This window comes from Oncorhynchus masou, chromosome 13 (genome assembly GCF_036934945.1).
Source record: "Oncorhynchus masou masou isolate Uvic2021 chromosome 13, UVic_Omas_1.1, whole genome shotgun sequence".
Taxonomy (NCBI): Eukaryota; Metazoa; Chordata; class Actinopteri; order Salmoniformes; family Salmonidae; genus Oncorhynchus; species Oncorhynchus masou.
The window spans coordinates 30,677,822-30,700,919 of NC_088224.1; the positions used below are offsets into that span (position 1 = coordinate 30,677,822).

The window sequence follows — 23,098 nt, forward strand, 5'->3', positions numbered from 1 at the left end:
TTTTTCAGTTTTTGATTTGTTAAAAAAGTTTGAAATATCCAATAAATGTCGTTCAACTTCATGATTGTGTCCCACTTGTTGTTGATGCCACACAAAAAAATACAGTTTTATATCTTTATGTTTGAAGCCTGAAATGTGGCAAAAGATCGCAAAGTTCAAGGGGGCCGAATACTTTCGCAAGGAACTGTATCTCAATTCCCCCTGAGCAAACACACAACCACCACACAATGTTGTCTTAATGTTTACTCTGCTGTGTACTTTAAATGTACTTACTGGTATCCAGTATAAATGCATTCCTCTTGCAGCAGAGGGGAGTGAAGAAACCTGTTGAAGTGCAGGGGGGGGGGGGGAACAAGACCACTGGTTCCCCTTTCTTTCCACCTCCTGCAGGGTACATGGCTGACAACACGGAATCCAGTAAACATTACTTCTCAATGTGGTTAACAGAGATTTTCTTAAATTGTTTTTAATAATTTAGCCTTTTCTGAATGTACAACTGGTGTTCTACTACACATGAGTCAGCTGAGATGAGGAGCACAAGACGATATAAAGCGTCAAGCACACGTGTTCCTTGGTAATAATTTCCCCGACTCAAATACACCCTTCCCCATCATACAGCAAGTCCCCTGATACAGTAGACCCGGCCCACCACGGTCCTCCGCAGGCGGCGAGGGCAGCTCTGCTGTGGCTATCTCTGAGCCAGGGCTATGGCTGGAGGGTTGGAGGGGTTGGAAAGAGGAGGCAGTGGCTGAAAGAGAAGCTGTGTGCCTCCTGTCCCCGAGGGCAGTAACACTTCAGATGGTCACAGCCCCAGGAACCGTAAAAAAAAACAGACAAAATTATAACCAGAAAGTTGGTCTATAATTGGCCAGGCCTGTCGTGGTTGTTTATGTCCATGAGCTGAGCAGCTAGAGCAGTACAAGCTCGTCCCCTTGTGAAACCCTACACTTTCCCCTACAGTCTGTTCCTCCCTGCCACTCTATCCACCTATCCAAGAGGTTGTAGCAGAATCTCACTGACTTTTTATCAACACTACACTGGATTGACATCATTGTGGAGTTTAGGATTACTTGATCCTAATTTCTTCACACCTGTAAAGGAGGTTCCTTGGGGAGTTTATCATTGGATGGGGGGCGTGTCCTTTATGCTGAGCTAAGGGACAAGCACACATGCGAGACTTGGAGGATAGGGACCACACAGAGAGACCTCCAGTGAAACTGAGTGGTCAGCAATCCAGGTAGGATTAAATCAATCTGTCTCATATAAATTGTTTTATTTCTGGCAATTGATAGTTTATTTGGAGAGTAGATTTATGTTTTTGTGCATTTGGATTTTTGTGTTCGCGATGAATTGCTCAGAGGAGCCACATGTTCGATTCTCCATCAGGAATAGCTATCTTTTCCTTTTGGACTGGAAAACTGGTGCTGTTTTTTACATCATTGCTGGTTGATGGAAGTCAGGTTTCTGGAATAGACATCTGCATTGTAGTCCCTGGTCTGCCATTGAGAAAGGATGTGGAAACACACAGGCCACATAAAGGATACAGACCACACTTTGTACGAGGGAGATCTGGGCTCAGGATTAGGCTCCTGAGCGGACTCAGTAAAATCACCATGTTTTTATCTTTTTAGTCAATTATTTCAAAGTCAACATAATGAAACTGAGTTGAAAGCGTGATGTAGGGAACACATGTGGTGACAACTGGTGGCTGTGGTGTAAAATGCTTTATCTGATCGGACAAAGTTATGCGAAATGCAAAGGAGCACTAAATTCGTGTTATGTTTCACAATTTGATCTCTCAGATGAGCAATCTGTTGAATAGTTAGTTATTCAAGATGTAGGCCTATCATGTGTCTTGCGGGTAGATGAGTGGATAGTTTTTAAAAGATTGAAAAGTTTCCCAGTAGGCAATGTGCTTTGAGCGGGCGTTTGAGATATACTATACTTTGATTTTCGTCAGCTTTAAATACACACTAATTACAGCATTTGCAGCCATTTCACTAATAGGCCTTGAGCTTCTTAATAATGGCAGTAAAACCTAAGAAAGCTCCAGGGCATAAATAGCTCTGTGGTAAATCAGATAAAGTAAGCTAATGCCAAACTAACCAGACTAGAGGTTAAACCTAACGTCATGATGACCATGGTCCTGGAGGATAATGGACAATAAGCAAAGTGTAGGACATCACACAATTGTTATGTGGCCGTGGGCACTGCCCTATGATGTACTGTAACTGTAGAACGCAAGAGAGGAGAAGAGGAATCATATCAACAGAATTTAAACTTGGTCATGTCCTAGTATTAAGTTCCAGGTTCTCAGAAGGAATCACATTGACACAACACATTTTTAAACGGGTTCCACTATTTCCCTCCATTTTACTTTACTAAAACATTCACATAGCTGTATAACTTGATTTGATTATTCTGTCACTGCTATGTAAGATACATATGTCCATAGATACAGTGCATTCGGAAAGAATTCAGACCCCTTGACTTTTTCCACATTTTGTTACAGTCCTTATTCTAAAATGGATTGAATAAATGTTTATCCTCGTCAATCTACACACAATACTCCACAATGACAAAGCAAAAACAGGTTTTTAGAGATTTTTGCAAATTCATAAAAAATAAAACACAGAAATACCTCATTTACATAACTATTCAGACCCTTTGCTATGAGACTCGAAATTGAGCTCAGGTGCATCCTGTTGCCATTCATAATCATTGAGATGTTTCAACAACTTGATTGGAGTCCACCTGTGGTAAAGTCAATTGATTGGCCATGATTTGGAAAGGCACACATCTGTCTACATAAAAGGTCCCACTGTTGACAGTGCATGTCAGAGCAAACACCAATCCATGAGGTCGAAGGAATTGTCCATAGAGCTCAGAGACAGGATTTCTGCAGCATTGAAGGTCCCCAAAAACACAGTGGCCTCCATCATTCTTAAATGGAAAAAGTTTAGAACCACCAAGACTTCCTAGAGATGGCCGCCCGGCCAAACGGGGGGAGAAGGGCCATGGACAGGGAGGTGACCAAGAACCCGATGATCACTCTGACAGAGCTCCTGAGTTCCTCTGTGGAGATGGGAGGACCTTCCAGAAGGACAACCATCTCTGCAGAACTCCACCAATCAGGACGTCATGGTAGAGTGGCCTGACAGAAGACATTCCTCAGTAAAAGGCATACCAGCCCTCTGAGTTTACGAAAAGGCAACTAAAAGACTCTGACCATGACAAATAAGATTCTCTGGTCGGATGAAACCAAGATTGAACTCTTTGGCCTGAATGCCAAGGTCACGTCTGGAGGAAATCTGTCACCATCCCTACGTTGAAGCATGGTGATGGCAGCATCATGCTGTGGGGATGTTTTACAGCGACAGAGACCAGGAGACAAGTCAGGATCAAGGGAAAGGAGAAACAGAGAAAAGTACAGAGAGATCCTTGACTGAAAACCTACTCCAGAGCACTCAGGACCTCAGACTGGGTCGAAGGTTCACCTTCCAACAGGACAACAACCCTAAGCACACAATGCAGGAGTGGCATCGTGACAAGTCTCTGAATGTCCTTGAGTGGCCCAGCCAGAGCTCGGACTTGAACCCGGTCAAACATCTCTGGAGAGACCTGAAAATAGCTGTCCAGTGACACTCCCCATTCAACCTGAGCAAGCTTGAGAAGGTCTGCTGAGAAGAATGGGAGAAACTCCCCAAATAGAGGTGTGCCAAACTTGTAACATCATACCCAAGAAGACTCGAGACTGTAATCGCTGCCAAAGGTGCTTCAACAAAGAATTGAGTAAAGGGTCTGAATACGTACTGTATATACTGTATATTTGATAATCATTTATTTTTATTTTTATAGATTTGCAAAAAAAAATCTAAAAACCTGTATTTGCTTTGTGAGGTATTGTGTGAAGATTGATGAGGGGAAAAAAAAATCCAACTTAATCCATTTTAGATCAAAATTTGTTAAAAGTCAAGGGGTTTGAATACTTTCCGAATGCACTGTATGTACAAGATTCGCTAGGGGGGAAAAGGGATAAAGCAAGCTCAAAGCATTATGACAGCTCAAGGAGAATGGTAAGACATTGCCACATCATCAGGCTTCCATACACCAAACCCACACAACAATAGTTAGCCCTCTGATGACAGAATAGCATTGGGCCCACAGCCATATTTGTCTCTGGTCCTTGGGCCTAGTTCCCTGCTGTTAAATTACACAGACACACTTCCTGTAAGGATGACTTAAAGATATAGATACGTTTGATCACACAGGCATTGTAACTTCTCTATGGTGACTCAGTAAGCGCTTTGCAGAGTTGATGTGTGTGTGCGTGACCCACTTCTAAATTACACTATGTAACTCCAGGAGCACTGTCACTGATTTCTTTCCAATGACAAACCACTCAGTGGTTCTACTTCCAAATCAGTCCAGTCACTGGGTTAGTTTCAATTGGCCTGCTCAACTGGCACATTCCTCAATGAATCTACTTCCCGAAGAGATGCATACCTTTAGAATAATCCTCAATGATTAAATGAGAGCTTGAGTATAGAATTGTAGCTGTTTGTAAAAATCAATATTCCCAAAATAACAGCTGTTTATCTGAATCACAAGACATTTAACATTATATTGCATTCCAGTATTGCGGTTTAGGATATTGTGGTTTAGGATATTGTGGCTCAGGCAACAGGACATTTCCAGTTGTCTCTTGCACCTGTCTGCTTCTTGGTAGTTTGACATGATGATCTGTTGATGTCTGGGCATTCCCATGAGCACCAATGATGTAAAAAGGGTTTTAAAAATACATTTGATATGACCCTCTCTCTCTGCCCCTTTCTGTGATTTCTCTACAGGTAATGTCATCTCTCCTGGCTCTTACAGACACTTACCACCTAACCTCTCTCCATTTACTGTAACCAGCATCCTCAGCCACTGAGCACCGACCAACACCGGACGTCCATGGACGTTGAAAAGTAGTTGAAATTTGGTCAGTTCACCCTGGCCTTGCTGTTAAAGTCCACAGACGGACTGGACCAAATCTGAACCTATCATAGATGTATGTTTCACATGTTTGGACAGCACAGTACAGTAGAGAACAGTAAAGTACAGTACAGTATGATGTACTGAACATATCTACTTTACTTTACTGTACTCTACTGAACTCTACTCTGCTTTGCTGTGATGGACAAACTTGTGAAACACAGACGTCTATGATTGCTTCAGGCTTGGTCCGGACTAGCCAAATGTGGTTTTGCTTGGAGGCGAGCATATTACAATAATAGTCCGTATGTATGATAATACCCAAATATGCAAAAGAAGGATATTGTGTATTTCTGCCTGTGTGTACCTATTCAGGATACATCACCGTGAAGAGAATGACATGCATATCCATAATTATGCACTTCTGTGTAGTACAGATCAGGGACCCATAATGTAACTCCCATAATTATGTTCACCTGCTGTAGTTCAATAACCAAAATACATGTTTCAAAGCTGACACCCCGTTGTTTCTGCAGACATATTTGAATATTAATTGGGAGCAGGTATTCAGCAGAGTTCCCTGGAAAACGTGGCCGCATAAAAACCGGAGTAAGATTTTACCATCATTTTGTTACCAAACTTTGCATCTGCACAGTTCTTCTGGTAAATGCGTTCATGTGAAACTTTGAAATCAATGGTTTTTGTTTGGCATACATTCCAAGGTGAAAACTCTAAGTCAAAGCGTACTTCCGTTACTGTGGAATTTCCCGTCTCCAGGTTGGAAACATTCATATTCTAAGATCAAAACATAACCAGACGAGAGGCCGATATGGAGCTGCGACTGGCATGCAGGGCTTCCCTAGTCCTGGTCATACTGGCACTGGCTCTCTCAGGACAGAGGGTTGATGCTCAAAGCAGGGCAGGTAAGGGCATCAGCTGTAACTAGCTGGTTCAAATAGTATTTGTTTTCTTTTATATACTTTGCGCCACACTGAGCTTGTCTGGCTCAAAGGAACCAATGGAGTAGTCCTAAAAGAAGAAACCTTTCCCACCTGGCACTCCACAGTAGCTCAATCCTCAAGAGTTAGAAATAAAATAAATACAATTTGAACCCAAGCCTGGTTCTTACTATCTTTGTGTACAGTACTGGGAATTCCTCAGGTCTGAATTCTAACATACTACCTTTCACTTCCTCTCAGGCTGTAAGAACGTGCACTATGACCTGGTGTTCATCCTGGACACGTCGTCCAGTGTGGGGAAGGAGAACTTTGAGAAGATCCGCCAGTGGGTCTCCAACCTGGTGGAGTCGTTCGACGTGGGCCCGGACAAGACGCGTGTGGCCGTGGTACGCTACAGCGACCGGCCCGCCACCGAGTTCAACCTGGGACTCTACCGCACCATGGACGAGGTGAAGAGGGCCGCCAGGAACATCCGCTACCTGGGAGGGAACACCATGACCGGGGATGCCATCAGCTACACCACCACCAACATCTTCACAGAGCGGGCCGGGGCCAGGCCTGCAGCCAAGGGCATCCAGAAGGTGGCTATCCTCCTGACAGACGGGAGGAGTCAAGATTACGTCTTGGAACCGTCAAAGGCGGCGGCGAAGGCCGGGGTGAGGATGTTCGCTGTGGGCATCGGGGAGGCTCTGAAGGTGGAGCTGGAGGAGATCGTTGCAGAACCTAAGAACGCTCACGTGTTCCATGTGACAGACTTCAATGCCATCGACAAGATCAGAGGGCGGCTGAGGAGACGGCTCTGTGAAAGTAAGCAACCAATCACACAGGCTCTGTGAGAGTAAGAAGGAGACTCTGTTGAGAAGGAGAATCTGTGAGAGTTAGTAACCCATAACAGTCTGAGAAGGAGGCTCTGTGAGAGTAGGTCATCAGGTGTATGATTTTTCTGTGACTGCCCTTGCTCTTTAGTTTGTCAGGAAACAAATTCCAACAAGATGTCTACATTACATACACAATCGGGATGACAGAATTGGGTCTCAAATTCCATTGGAAATGCAGCTACTTCTATTAATCAAAAGCCTAAACCTTCTTAATATATAACATGTGACTTTAAAATGCACTATAAAGATAGCTAAATCTATATCACTCTGAACGTATGTACCCTTAAAACACACTGCAAACGTCTTTCCTCTCGAATAGGCCTTTCCCCTCGACTAAGCCCGCTCCTTCCTGTGCTTCCTCGTCTCTGACTGGATGTGACATGATATGTGTGAGGTGTGGGCGTTAAGCAGAGATCGACTAGTGAATTATAGTTTTTGCAACAGATAGATTTTTGTGGCCGCTTGCCCCAGTGACTACTGGGTAAACGTTTGGTTAAGATGTGCGGAATGGTGGATAGCCTGAATTACTCTAACCTCAATGTCTTTTCCAGGACCCACCCTCTGATAGGGACACTTTCAGAACAAATATGTTGCAATATTTTTGTTAATCATTATAAATAACAACAAATATATATTTAAAATGCCTTGACAATAAACATTTATAAGTGCTAAAACAGTGAGGTATGTGGCCTGGGGTGGCTCTGGGCAGGTGAGGAAAGTGGAGGAGTGAGTGTGTACTGTACATACAGGACAGGACAGAAGATGGTTGGTTGGATGCTTCACACTCCACAGTTTACGTTCCCCACTAAAACTAGCTGGACGGGAAAGCAGTGTATGCCTGAAACTGAATAATCTAAACAGGATCCTTGCAACCTCCATGCTCTGACGTCAAAGTTTATATTTAAAATGGCTAATGTAAGGGCGGGAGTTATGGTAAGGGTAGCGGTTAAAAAGGTTAGGGCTAGGGCAAAGACAGCACAGCGTGTTTTAGAAACTTTGTGGTTAGGGTTCAGGGTAGGGACATCCCGAGTATTCCGCAGTCACACGGCTGTACCTGCCGATTAGGGCCTCGTCACGAGATAAGTGTTGAACCATCATTTTAACATCGGCTGTCTCTGAAATGCCACTCCATTGGGAACTGGTCAAATGTCGTGCACTACGAAGGGAATAGGGTGCCAATATAGATGCATTCATTGATTCACTCACTGCTGTTCGAGCACAACAGGACAGCAACACTACGGTATTCAGAGCTGTGTTTAGTGTTAACTCAGAATCATACTGTAAGCAGAGCCTCGATTCTTCACTTAAGTCAGACAGGCATACTTGTGTAGTTAGTGATACTTTACCCACTTGAGTTTGGCAAGGCGCAAGGAGATTCATTTGGAAGCTCTTAAGCCTGAGCCTTCCCTTTGAGACCACAGATTCCAATGTTCATATACCCACCTTGGACTCCATCTATACATTACTCACTTGTCATAATGCTTCCAGATATGCAATCTATTATGATATGAGGATAAGTGCACCCAGGGGTCACTAACTGATTTTGCCCAGGCCACAGGTTCATGGCCATTCAACATGTTTCTTTCTGTAATCTCTATGATCACCATGCTGCTAGTGTATCTAAGAATATCGGTGGGCACCACACAGAGCGGCCCAAGTTATTTTTGCTCTGAAAATTACAGTTCTAATGTTTCAAGTTGTTCCTACAGAGCATTTTAGGACTTCTACATTGTATATTTTCACCTTTTCATCAAATGTTACCAGCCCACCACTGTTAAACAAAGTGCTGGGAGAATATACTGTATATATACAGTATAAACACAGAAACATTTGAACTCAACTAAACGTGAAAGGCGTGTTAGCTAAATCAAAGACTATTTAACTGCCATGATCTTTTTACTGACGAGCCGGTTTGATTCGTCACTAAGAGTCCCTGGTTCGATTCCAGGCTGTATCACATCCGGTCGTGATTGGGAGTCGCATAGGGAGGTGCACAATTGGCCCAGCGTCTTCCGGGTTTAGCCGGGGTAGGCCGGCATTGTAATTAAGAATTTGTTATTAACTGACTTGCCTTGTTAAATAAAAAATAAAAATAGGGTACACACGATTTGATCAAAGTGTAACACCACTGTAGGTTTGGCTATTCCAGTGCTTTGGCTTCAGAGGATGTAGTTGATGAATGGCTTCCTAGTCTGGAAGCCCAAGGAGACCCAAGGCCCATAGGAATTAGATGAAAAAAGGTTTTGTATTTAATTAAATTAATTTTCAATTTCATATACACTGAGTATATCAAACATTAGGAACACCGTCCTAATATTGAGTCAGGACATGGAATCTACAAGGTGTTGAAAGCATTCCACAGGGATGCTGGCCCATGTTGACTCCAGTGCTTCCCACAGTTTTGTCAAGTTGGCTGGATGTCCTTAGGTGGTAGACCATAATTGATACACATGGAAAACTGTTGAGTGTGAAAAACCCATCAGCATTGTAGCTCTTAACACAAACCGGTGAGCCTGGCACCTACTGTACTACCATACCCTGTTCAAAGGCAATTCAGTCTTTTGTCTTGCCCATTCAACCTCTGAAATGACACACATAATCCATGTCTCAATTGTCTCAATAATCCATGTCTTAACCTGTCTCCTCCCCTTCATCTACACTGATTGAAGTGGATTTAACAAATGACATCAATAACGGATCATAACTTTCAACTAGATTCACCTGCTCAGTCTGTCATGGAAAGAGCAGGTGTTCTTAATTATTTGTATAGTCAGTGTATATATATATATATATATATATATATATATATATATATATATATATATACTCTGACTATACAAATAAATATATATATATATACAGTGCCTGGGAAAGTATTCGGCCCCCTTGAACTTTGTGACCTTTTGCCACATTTCAGGCTTCAAACATAAAGATATAAAACTGTATTTTTTTGTGAAGAATCAACAACAAGTGGGACACAATCATGAAGTGGAACGACATTTATTGGATATTTCAAACTTTTTTAACAAATCAAAAACTGAAAAATTGGGCGTGCAAAATTATTCAGTCCCCTTAAGTTAATACTTTGTAGCGCCACCTTTTGCTGTGATTACAGCTGTAAGTCGCTTGGGGTATGTCTCTATCAGTTTTGCACATCGAGAGACTGAATTTTTTTCCCATTCCTCCTTGCAAAATAGCTTGAGCTCAGTGAGGTTGGATGGAGAGCATTTGTGAACAGCAGTTTTCAGTTCTTTCCACAGATTCTCGATTGGATTCAGGTCTGGACTTTGACTTGGCCATTCTAACACCTGGATATGTTTATTTTTGAACCATTCCATTGTAGATTTTGCTTTATGTTTTGGATCATTGTCTTGTTGGAAGACAAATCTCCGTCCCAGTCTCAGGTCTTTTGCAGACTCCATCAGGTTTTCTTCCAGAATGGTCCTGTATTTGGCTCCATCCATCTTCCCATCAATTTTAACCATCTTCCCTGTCCCTGCTGAAGAAAAGCAGGCCCAAACCATGATGCTGCCACCACCTTGTTTGACAGTGGGGATGGTGTGGTCAGGGTGATGAGCTGTGTTGCTTTTAAGCCAAACATAACGTTTTGCATTGTTGCCAAAAAGTTCAATTTTGGTTTCTTCTGACCAGAGCACCTTCTTCCACATGTTTGGTGTGTCTCCCAGGTGGCTTGTGGCAAACTTTAAACGACACTTTTTATGGATATTTTTAAGAAATGGCTTTCTTCTTGCCACTCTTCCATAAAGGCCAGATTTGTGCAATATACAACTGATTGTTGTCCTATGGACAGAGTCTCCCACCTCAGCTGTAGATCTCTGCAGTTCATCCCGAGTGATCATGGGCCTCTTGGCTGCATCTCTGATCAGTCTTCTCCTTGTATGAGCTGAAAGTTTAGAGGGACTGCCAGGTCTTGGTAGATTTGCAGTGGTCTGATACTCCTTCCATTTCAATATTATCGCTTGTACAGTGCTCCTTGGGATGTTTAAAGCTTGGGAAATCTTTTTGTATCCAAATCCGGCTTTAAACTTCTTCACAACAGTATCTCGGACCTGCCTGGTGTGGTCCTTGTTCTTCATGATGCTCTCTGTGCATTTAACGGACCTCTGAGACTATCACAGTGCAGGTGCATTTATACGGAGACTTGATTACACACAAGTGGATTGTATTTATCATCATTAGTCATTTAGGTCAACATTGGATCATTCAGAGATCCTCACTGAACTTCTGGAGAGAGTTTGCTGCACTGAAAGTAAAGGGGCTGAATAATTTTGCACGCCCAATTTTTCAGTTTTTGATTTGTTAAAAAAGTTTGAAATATCCAATAAATGTCGTTCCACTTCATGATTGTGTCCCACTTGTTGTTGATTATTCACAAAAAAATACAGTTTTATATCTTTATGTTTGAAGCCTGAAATGTGGCAAAAGGTCGCAAAGTTCAAGGGGGCCGAATACTTTCGCAAGGCACTGTATATATATATATATATATATATATATATATATATATATATATATATATATATATATATATATATACACATACACACATACACACACACATCACCTGCTCCACTACAAGATACAAGAGCATGGACACACTTGACCTTGCATATGACCTCCCATTCCACCCATGACATGGCATTTCCACTCTCAGCAGATATCTCTTTCCCAGTGGTGATACAAAAGAGCAGCGTGGCTGCATTCAAGAGAGAGATGCATTCGGAAAATAGCCCAGTAGTTAATGAGCCTCAAAATGCAGATTCAGCTCAAGTTGCTGTTGCATTGTATGTTACTGCTGGTGTATTAGACCTGTGATATACCACTGGGCCCCAGAAGCAAAGAGCTCTGCCCTGCATTGCTTCCATTTTAATACCTCTGAGGTGGATCTCTAAATTATAGATGTTGGGACACAAGGAGAGGGAGCAGCTAGCTCTGCAGTGAGCTCAGTCTCAGGCCTTCAGTTATGGTTGATTGTTAAAACACATTGACGCATAATAAAAAAAAAATTAACCTTTATTTAACTAGGCAAGCCAGTTAAGAGCAAATTCTTATTTACAATGACGGCCTAGGAACAGTGGGCTAACTGCCTTGTACAGGGGCAGAACGACAGATTTGACCTTGTCAGCTCTTGGACTCAATCTAGCAACCTTTCAGTTACTGGCCCAATGCTCTGACCACTAGGCTACCTGCTGCATAACTATCTTTTCTAAGCTAGCATTGTAATTGTTGGCCGCAGTAGGTATGTAGTATTACTAAAAACTGATTTAAAAACCTCCTATAACCACCAGCAAATCCTCTTCTGTTTATAAGTTTGGAAATGCTTAAATAAATGGAAAACTCCATGCAAAAACTATCTTTTGGTGTTTGTTGTGTCAATAGTCCATTGTTAATATAGTCCCAAACTGTTTAAGTTTAAGATATACACTTTTTTTTGCATCGTATGTAAAAACACAAATAAATGTTAGAAGAAAGACGTAGTCTAACAAGTTAACGCAAACTGAACAAGCAAGGACACAAACAATCACACAACATGAAGCACAGCTCAGAGAGAGAGACCACATCGCTTGCTTACTTCCTTTTCTGCCCCAGTAAACAACTTATGACTAGACATGAAGACCGTGACACACTGACAGTCTACCAAGGATACACTGTCTACCTGGATTTTCCAATTATGCACTTGACACTGCATTTACAAAGAACAAGACATGCCAAGAGTCTGAGCCATCCCTGTAAAATGGATGCCATAGTTAAGTTAAAGCCATCCTAACTCAACAAAGTCCTTTTTATAGCTGCGATTAAAGAAAATTACAGGGTCTGATAGTACATGATTGTCAGAGCCACGATCTGCTGTGCGGTTTGGGTGTCTGGCTGCTTTACACACACACACACACACGCACACACGCACGCACGCACGCACGCTCATACACACATCTCAGAGTGATGCCAGTGGTGACAGAGAAGAATGGCCACACCCCCAATCAGGGTTAGTTTGCATTGGCAGAGAAGTATTTTCTATTTGAAAGAGGGAATACCCCATCCAAAATGTTCCATGTATTTGTTGCTGAGGGAACCGGTATCAATGCTGCTGGCACAATGGGATGGAGATTAGTGGCTCAGTTGGAGATGGGGTACAGTATAATGTACATGTACCCACCTCATTCTACTTTCCTGGAACACTGTATGGTTTGTTGTATGATGTTCATGTGCAAAAACAGGCAATATAGAGACCTCAATTCTCATTCCTTTGATCTCTATTGATCAAATCCCTGAAACAGTTGTCAGCTATGACGATTGAGAGGAGAGCAGACGCACTAGCACTAAATGGTGTTGACGATGTACTTATTTAAATTCCTCAACATAATTGTGTTAAGACCAGAGGAATTCAGTTTTAACTCACATTATTGGCCTTGAACCGTGATGCTACTCTATGATAAGTCGGCATCAGAGGAACTAACTGCACTTACACACTTACGATTAACAATACATTTGGGTGTGTGTGTGTGTGTGTGTGTGTGTGTGTGTGTGTGTGTGTGTGTGTGTGTGTGTGTGTGTGTGTGTGTGTGTGTGTGTGTGAGAGAGAGAGATAGAGAGTCTAACACGGTCACCACTGGGGCTGGTGCATGCAGCCCTACTCCTACTGGAGCCAGAGGGAATGTATCTTCTGTCTGGGTGCAGTCTGTCTGTGTCAAATAGACTGCATCAGATCTACAGGTAGTTTTAATGAAGGATCCCATTTCAATGGGACACTCCCTTTTAAACTCTGATCATCGAGTTAAAACTAATAAGCCTATTCAATGACAACTATGTAGCTAACAAGGTTTCTATGAATCCAATCATTGTATTCTTGCAGCGTAAGACAAATTATAATACAAAGTGCTACCTTGAATTACTGTATATGGAAGAGATAAACTATAAGATTTTCTCTTACCCCAATCCAATTCTGCTCTCTCAGATGTGCTATGCCCCAATATGAAGGTCCAACCAGACCGCTTCAAGCCCAACAGCACCAGCTATGGATTGGAAGAAGTTCCAGGTAAATACAACTTTTCTTCTCTCTTTTTTCACTTTAAACTTTTCTCAGTGTTTCACATTCATCAAACAGAATGGTCAAATGCAAGGTATCTTAGGTCTGACTGAAAGGATCATTGGATCTATGCAATCATGGTAAATAACAGCACCTGACTATAGGCCTGCTACACAAATACCTGTTTGTTTTTCATTCTTTTTTAATATGTAAGACCAGATGGTAAATGAATTGCTAAATGACTTTCTATACCTTCTCCTCGATCACTAAAGGCCTTCCTTCGAGAACACAACGGAATAAGTATTTGAGACAAGCTAAAACATATCGATTCATTTATCCATTCGCTGGGGCAGTTTTCCATTGCTATAATGTTACAAAAAGTATCAAAGCTTGCTCCTGAAGTAGCCTACTTCCCTGGAGTTGATCCACAGACTTTCCATTCGACTACGAGAGGAGGTGGGGCGTTTTGCTAAATGAACAGAAACTATAACACTATCTATGACATCTTAAAAATAGTAATTACGTTCTAGTTCTCTATTTACTAGTTATATTAAAGGACCCTAAGCAGGTTCAGGTTCTTTTTGTGGTCTCTATTGTCAGTGGCTGTGTTTCTGACTTTGAGAAAAGTGGAGCTGTAGTGCTTAACCAGATAGGTAGGATGTTGTCTTACAGTCTTAAGGGATCTAAGTTCCTGTCTATGCCTCCCACTCACATTCACCACGCTAAGAGGAGAAACAGACAGGGATGGGAAGTCTGACTCCTGCTACAGCCTCTTTACCTGGGGAGAGGGAACTGTCAAATCTAGTTTGAAATGCTTACAATATCGTGAAAGCAGATCAGAAAACAAGTATTGGAGTCACGACACGGAGATGTCTAACTCACAGAGAACATCGAGCAGTGAGAAATGCTAGCTTTACAGGCTGTTCAAAATGCTAATTTGCCTCGCAATCTAGTGTATCAAAGCGATATGAATAATGACATAATTCAGAGTTTTACTGCTTAATCTTCTTTCCTTTACTGCTCCTGAGTATTGAAACAGCTTTTCAGCCAAGTTCAGGAAAACCCTATCCGGGGAAGAACAGAGGTTTTACAATGTTGGTTGTAAACCTGTCTGAGAAGCTGATGTCTTCTGGCAGAGCTGGTGTTTAAAACAACAGCTTCTCCAGTGGTTCCCGCTGACTAGACCTGATATATCACATCCTCTAGTAGACAACACCAGGGTGCTAATTATGTGGCTGGGCATTTACTGCAGTATAAAGAGGAAGCAATGAGGATAAATCACTACAACTATATGCAGTTGTTTGAAAATGCATCACATTCACAACAACAATAATTGTATGCACCCATAACTTTAGGCCACTGGATTAAAGCTTCTGCTAAATCAAATCAAATCAAATTCAAATCAAATGTATTTATATAGCCCTTCGTACATCAGCTGATATCTCAAAGTGCTGTACAGAAACCCAGCCTAAAACCCCAAACAGCAAGCAATGCAGGTGTAGAAGTACGGTGGCTAGGAAAAACTCCCTAGAAAGGCCAAAACCTAGGAAGAAACCTAGAGAGGAACCAGGCTATGTGGGGTGGCCAGTCCTCTTCTGGCTGTGCCGGGCGGAGATTATAACAGAACATGGCCAAGATGTTCAAATGTTCATAAATGACCAGCATGGTCCTATAATAATTACAGGCAGAACAGTTGAAACTGGAGCAGCAGCACGGCCAGGTGGACTGGGGACAGCAAGGAGTCATCATGTCAGGTAGTCCTGAGGCATGGTCCTAGGGCTCAGGTCCCCCGAGAGAGAGAAAGAAAGCGAGAAAGAGAGAATTAGAGAGAGCACACTTAAATTCACACAGGACACCAAATAGGACAGGAGAAGTACTCCAGATATAACAAACTGACCCTAGCCCCCCGACACATAAACTACTGCAGCATAAATACTGGAGGTTGAGACATATATAAATACATATATATTATTTCATATATTATGTACAGCTGAATTCTGCAGGAAGACCTCAGTGTGTGTTTGATTGATTGGCAGATATGGGTTAATACACACACACACACACACACACACACACACACACACACACACACACACACACACACACACACACACACACACACACACACACACACACACACACACACACACACACACACACACACACACACACACACACACTGCTGTTACTGTTCATTATCTATCCTGTGGCCTAGACACTTCACCCCTACCTACCTAATTTATATGTACATACAGTTAAAGTCGGAAGTTTACATACATCTTAGCCAAAACATTTAAACTCAGTTTTTCACAATTCCTGACATAGCAAAGCACCCCGAAAACATGATGCTGCCACCCCCGTGCTTCACGGTTGGGATGGTGTTCTTCGGCTTGCAAGCCTCCCCCTTTTTCCTCGAAACATAACAATGGTCCTTGTTGCCAAACAGTTCTATTTGTGTTTCTTCAGACCAGAGGACATTTCTCCAAAACGCATTATGTTTGTCCCCATGTGCAGTTGCAAACCGTAGTCTGGCATTTTTTATGGCGGTTTTGGAGCAGTGGCTTCTTCCTTGCTGAGCGGCCTATCAGGTTATATCGATATAGGACTTGTTTTACTGTGGATATAGATACGTTTGTAACTGTTTCCTCCAGCATCTTCACAAGGTCCTTTGCTTTTGTTCTGGGATTGATTTGCACTTTTCGCACCAAAGTACGTTTATCTCTAGTAGACCGAACATGTCTCCTTCCTGGGTGGTATGATGGCTGCGTGGTCCCATGGTGTTTAAACTTGCTTACGATTGTTTGTACAGATGAACGTGGTACCTTCAGTCATTTGGAAATTGCTCCCAAGGATGAGCCAGACTTGTGGAGGTCTACAATTTTTTTCTGAGGTCTTGGCTGATTTCTTTTGATTTTCCCATGATATCAAGCAAAGAGGCACTGAGTTTGAAGGTGGGCCTTGAAACACATCCACAGGTACACCTCCAATTGACTCAAATCATGTCAATTAGCCTATCTGAAGCTTCTAAAGCTATGGCATCATTTTCTGGAATTTTCCAAGCTGTTTAAAGGTACAGTCAACTTAGTGTATGTAAACTTCTGACCCACTGGAATTGTGATACAGAGCGAATTAAAAGAGAAATAATCTGTCTGTAAAGAATTGTTGGAAAAATTACTTGTGTCATGCACAAAGTAGGTGTTCTAACCGACTTGCCAAAACTATAGTTCGTTTACAAGAAATTTGTGGATTGGTTGAAAAGCAAGTTTTAATGACTCCAACCTAAATGTATGTAAACTTCCGACTTCAACTGTACCTCGATTACCTCGTACCCCTGCACAATAACTAGGTACTGGTATTCCTTGAATATATACAGTACCAGTCAAAAGTTTGGACACACCTACTCATTCATGGGTTTTTCTTTATTTTTACTATTTTCTACATTGTTGATTAATAGTGCAGACATCAAAACTATGAAATAACACATATATGGAATCACGCAGTAACCAAAAAAGTGTTAATCAAATCAAAAATATATTTTATATTTGAGATTCTTGAAAGTAGCCTTGATGACAGCTCTGCACACGCTTGAAATTCTCTGAACCAGATTCACCTGGAATGCTTTTCCAACAGTCTTGAAGTAGCACTTGTTGGCATATTCTTAGCACTTGTTGGATGCTTTTCCTTCACTCTGCGGTCCAACTCATCCCAAACCATCTCAAATGTGTTGAGGTCAGGTGATTGTGCAGCACTCCATCACTCTCCTCCTTGGTCAAATAGCCCTTACACAGCCTGGAGATGTTTTGGGTCATTGTCCTGTTGAAAAACAAAATGATAGTCCCACTTAGCACAAATCAAATGGGATGGCGTATCACTGCAGAATGCTGTGGTAGCAATGCTGGTTAATTGTGCCTTGAATTCTAAATAAATCACAGACAGTGTCACCAGAAAAGCACGCCCATACCTCCGCCAATATATGCTTCACGGTGGGAACCACACATGCGGAGATAATCCGTTCACCTACTCTGCGTCTCACAAAGGCATGGCAGTTGGAACCAAAAATCTTAAATTTGCTCTCATCAGACCAAAGGACAGATTTTCACCAGTCTAATGTTCATTGCTAGTGTTTCTGGGACCAAGCAAGTCTCTTTTTATTATTAGTTTCCTTTAGTAGTGGGTTCTTTGCAGCAATTCGACCACGAAGGCCTGATTCACCAAGTCTCCTCTGAACAGTTGATGTTGAGATGTTACTTGAACTTTGTGAAGCATTTATTTGGGCTGAAAAGTCTGAGGCTGGTAACTCTATGAACTCCGGGTCTTCCTTTCCTGTGGCTGTTCTCATGAGAGACAGTTTCATCATAACGCTTCATTTCAGTAGCAGCTGCACTTGAAGAAACTTTAAAAGTTCTTGAAATGTTCCGTATTGACTGACCTGATGGACCGTCGTTTCTCTTTATTTTATTGAGCTGTTCTTGCCATTATATATACATGTATTTAACCTTTATTTAACTAGGCAAGTCAGTTAAGAACAAATTCTTATTTAGAATACCGCCCTACCAAAAGGCAAAAGGCCTCCTGCGGGGACAGGGGCTGGGATTAAAAATAAAATAAAAATATAGTACAAAACACACATCGTGACAACAGAGACACCACAACACTACATAAAGAGAGACCTTAGACAACAACACAGCATGGCAGCAACACATGAAAACACAGCATGGTAGCAACACAACATGACAACAACATGATAGCAACACAACATGGCAGCAGCACAAAACATGGTGCAAACATTATTGAGCACAGACAACAGCACAAAGGGCAGGAAGGTAGAAGCAACAAAATATTGTGCAAAGCAGCCACAACTGTCAGTAAGAGTGTCCATGATTGAGTCTTTGAATGGAGAGCTGGAGATAAAACAGTCCAGATAGATTTATTTTTGCCACTCTTTCCAGTCGTTATCTGCAGCAAACTGAAAAGTGGAGCGACTTGGTCTTTTACCAAATAGAGCTATCTTCTGTATACCACCCCTTTCATTGGCAAGCTATAAGTGAATTATTGATGCCCAGAGCTGGAAACACAGATGGCTTCCACATCATCAGATAAAAAATGGGATTGATAGACCTAACAACTAGAAATGGGCAGATGTTTTAGTAAGTGGTGTCAGCTTTGGTCACTGGATGTTTCCAAGTGTCCCTAAACCTCTCCAAATTGGCATATGTCTGTAAATTAGATCATTCCAGTGCTATTACTTATTTGTATTTCCTAAATGGTATTTTTTCAGTACAAAAACACCATTTCTAACATGTCAACCTCACTCAAACATTGGTGGTGTATTGGGGTATCCATGGTCCATTCAAGTGTCCTTTCAACCTCACCAAAGCATCAGAAAGTGGTAATGGCACTGTTTTTGCACACTGGATGTGCCTAAAAGTTATTGTTCACTAAAACAAAAAAAATCTACAAAACCAACCTCTCTCAATCATTGTGGTGGTGTCGGGGGACATACAAGGGATATCCAAGTGTTTTTTCAACATCGCTGAATGTTTAGCCTAGGCATAGCCAATGTATTGGTTCCACACACAAATGAACTGTTTACAAAAACATTATAAAAGCAACAGCTATATATAAAAATATACATAAAAATGTCTTATCAAACACAAACTTGGTTACACACGTGTCTTTCACAAAAAAAATGCGCAAAAATAGAAATAAGCGGAACTATTTACAAATGGCATTCATGTTCATTTTACATCCCAGGTGTAGATGATAAGATTTCACTAGCTTGTGCATGTTGTGATAGTCTTTGAAGCAGTCCCTCTTTGCCAGGAAACAAAAAGCGAACTGGCATTTCACCCTTTTTTTCTCCCTGTGTTTTGTGCAATGCTTGTAGTTCTTCCTTTTCCCATGTGTGTTGGATAGTTGTGCTCACCTTGAGTGGGGAGTCTTGTGATGGTTGTGAGTTCGCTTTGGGCCCCCAATTCAGCCATTGCCAACACCAGCTGCTCTCGGAAAGCCAACTGGGAGAGAGGGGTTTGACCTTTTGCTTTGGCCATTTGCTTGTGGAGAATGAAAGCATTTACTGTAGCAATGTCCACAAAGTGGAAAACAAATCTTATACCACTTCCTGGTCTTGTGGAAGACCTGAGAGAGCATCAGATAGGTCGACACCCCCCATGCTGACATTGTGGTCCTTCACAGAAACAGGAATGGGGTCATTCTTCCATTTTCACCCTCCTTTTTCATGGTTGTTATTGAATGCCTTATGCTGTGTGGTGATCATAGTTACTTCCCTAGTGTCCTTCCATTTCACAATGCAGCTTGTTAGTCCTGATCCAACGTATGGTCCCCCTCTCCTATGTCTTTGTCATGCTGTTTACCTTGGTCTTGGGGAAACTGATTATGTTAGTACAAATGGTGCCACAAGCCCTTATTTTCTTTTTCATGAGGCCTAATACGAGTGGATGTAGAACCATCAGATGGGGTGATTGAGATGACAGTGGGGGATGAAGACCTTGACCGGCGGGGGGAGCTTGCTGGGGAGGGGTACCTCTCAAATGATCCAAATCCTTTACATCCTCCACTCTGTGGTGAATAAAATAAAGGGATATATTGTTGTAAGACACAGAATTAGTTGACTAAATTTACAAAACTACATTACTGTAGAGTAAAAACACCAAGCCCAAACGTTATCTGTACAGTGACTCACATAGAAGGTGTGAAGCACACACACAATGCAAACAGTAATACTTTGGAGACAAAGGCTGAGGTGAGAACCACAAATAACAAGGGCCATGAGAGTTTAGTGGCCTCTCATAAGCTACAAGGATGACACTTCAAACCGCAAACAGTGAACTAATATGAAACATAAACAATAACTACTTTGTAATTACAGTATATAACATTGAAATGACTTGTTACGTAGGCCTATGCAAACTCTATCCAAAGCATCAAAATAGAGCAAACTATAAAAAACTAAACACATATAGTAATTTAGCAATATAAAGTCATGAAAATAATTTACTTACAGATTTAAAAGTGTATCGAATCCTTATAGAAAGCAATCTTTGTCAGCCAAGTCAAAATCCTCGTTGTCCAAATCGCTCCCCTGATCCGAGTCCAACCAGTATTTTATTCAAGCTTCTATGTTGGTATACTAATTCATAGCTGCCTTCTTATTAGCTTCCTGTTCGATATTCTTTGTTTTTACATTTTTATTTTCTTGAGAAACAATATTTTATGCTTAAAGCATTGAAATTAAAGCAATGAAATCTGTTTTACAATGTAATGTATTATGCTCAGTGAGTCACATCTCTGAGCCAGGTAGCAATAGTTTGCATTACGCATGAAAGGTTCAAGGGCCTTGCTTTGTCCCACCCAGGTCAACTGCATATCCCTGGAAAGCTTATATCATTGGCGACAAGACTGCCAAGGTGCCATTGTAGTCAATCCCCTGTGTAATGGATGCCTACAACCTCAACAAAGCAAGCGAGGTCATATTTTTGATGCGCAAAGATATAGTCACTTGGTGTACATTCGATTTTGCCATTAAGTCATACATCATCAGATAACATTGGCAATAGGCTAGATGTGTTCTTACCAACCTAAGGATGAATTTAATATCCTCCATGTAGCTATAGCAAACACAGACCAATTAGAAGCTTACCTTGCAAGATGTTTGTTGTTTGGTGAAAATGTTGAGTAAAATAAAAATATTGACTCTTGGAGCTGGTGGTAGGTCAGTGTTAGACAAATAAGACATCCTCATGATCTGTGGAGTCTCGGCTTTCAGTGTGAATCAACGCATTCCGTGTTTATTTTGTTTATGCTTCACAACGCTAACCAGAATGTAAGTAGCAGCCATCTTGAAACGAGGTAATCGGCTTGCCTTTACACATTCGTATGGCCATATATGGTGGAAAGTCACACCAAAGAAACGTTATGCTGAAGTACTGAAAATTCCACAGAAGAACATTGTTTCTGAACATTCTCTTAACTATATGAGAACATTCCCAATGTCAAACCAGTTAGAGAATGTTTCTAGAACATTACCAAAATTGAAATGAATTGTAACCACATTTGAACTTTTAGGAAATATTCTGTTAAAGTAATGAAATACCAAGAAAATAAAGTTTTTTGTCAAGTTCCCTAAATGTGCTGAGAATGTTCCAAAGCCAAACATCTTTCCTGCATCATTCCCAGAAAATTGTGAGAGGGTTGTATGCAAAATAACCATAGGACAACCATGTTCTTACCAATCTCTAAGAAACATATGGTTCTCAGAATGTTATGTGCTGGCTGGGATCAAACTCTACTTGTTTAAAGTCAGAAGCCTAAAATTAGCATTTGTATGCAGTTATGTCATGGTGCTCCAGTGGAACAGTTGTGTGTGCGAGTGTGTGTGTGTTTGTCAGGACTGAGGTTTCCAGGGTTAGTCACACACCATATTAATGTGGTTTGAAGAAAACACACCCTTTTAAACAACAAACAAGTCACTATGGCAATGCCAGCAGGGCCAAGGGCAGGGTGTTTACTAATGTTGCCAGTTATCTGATCTGATTACCAATGCTAATGCCTATAAATACACAGCCAGTCTGGCGTAATTCATGAGAAAAGTGGGTTGAATTATATTTGTAGTTTTTGTCTGCTGTAAAATTGTTCTTACAGCAACTGTGTATCTGGTAGTACAGGCATCTTGAATACCCTGCTATGCTGAGTTCATTCATAAGTTTCAGTCCAGACTGCAGACTGCTCTTCATGCAACAGAGAATCACTCTGAAGAGAGTTTTAATCAGGCTACAGTACACATTTTCTCAGTTAGATTTGAATCACATTTCCCATATGTACGTAATTCAGAATAAATATGCCTTGAGAATGTCAATACGGTATACTTAACATTGTTCAAGGGGCAGTTAAGTTTCATCATGGAGGCGGTAATGTGAGAGTGCTGCTGAAACCTACTCTGGTTCTGTAGAAACAGTCTTGAAACACACATTAGCAACAGAGGAAAATATAACCCTAAAACATACAGAGGCCCCTTAGCCCTGTCATACCACACTGCTGGATATCTGATAAACATTCCTCTGACCTGCTGCATCCATCTACTTCCTCTCACAGCAAGGAAGTGACAACTACTCGGACAGACAGACAGACAGACAGACAGGTCTCGCCCCAACCCGCCAAGAAAATGATGGTAGGGGAAAACACTGGGGTAACTAGCCTGTTGGTTCTTTAACAGAGACTTTGAG

The 23,098-nt window shown here is 41.6% G+C and overlaps 1 protein-coding gene across 1 annotated transcript in view; it reads left to right on the forward strand.

Annotated features, from left to right (window-relative positions):
• The first annotated feature begins 994 nt into the window (after positions 1–994).
• Positions 995–23,098, forward strand: part of LOC135553307 (collagen alpha-1(XXII) chain-like) — a 75,261-nt gene continuing 53,157 nt past the window's right edge. The window contains exons 1-5 of the mRNA XM_064985471.1: positions 995–1,237; positions 5,514–5,586; positions 5,755–5,900; positions 6,177–6,743; positions 13,785–13,865. Of these exons, the coding sequence (XP_064841543.1) occupies positions 5,807–5,900; positions 6,177–6,743; positions 13,785–13,865 (742 nt within the window). The 5' untranslated portion in view covers positions 995–1,237; positions 5,514–5,586; positions 5,755–5,806. The remainder of the gene's footprint in view (positions 1,238–5,513; positions 5,587–5,754; positions 5,901–6,176; positions 6,744–13,784; positions 13,866–23,098) is intronic.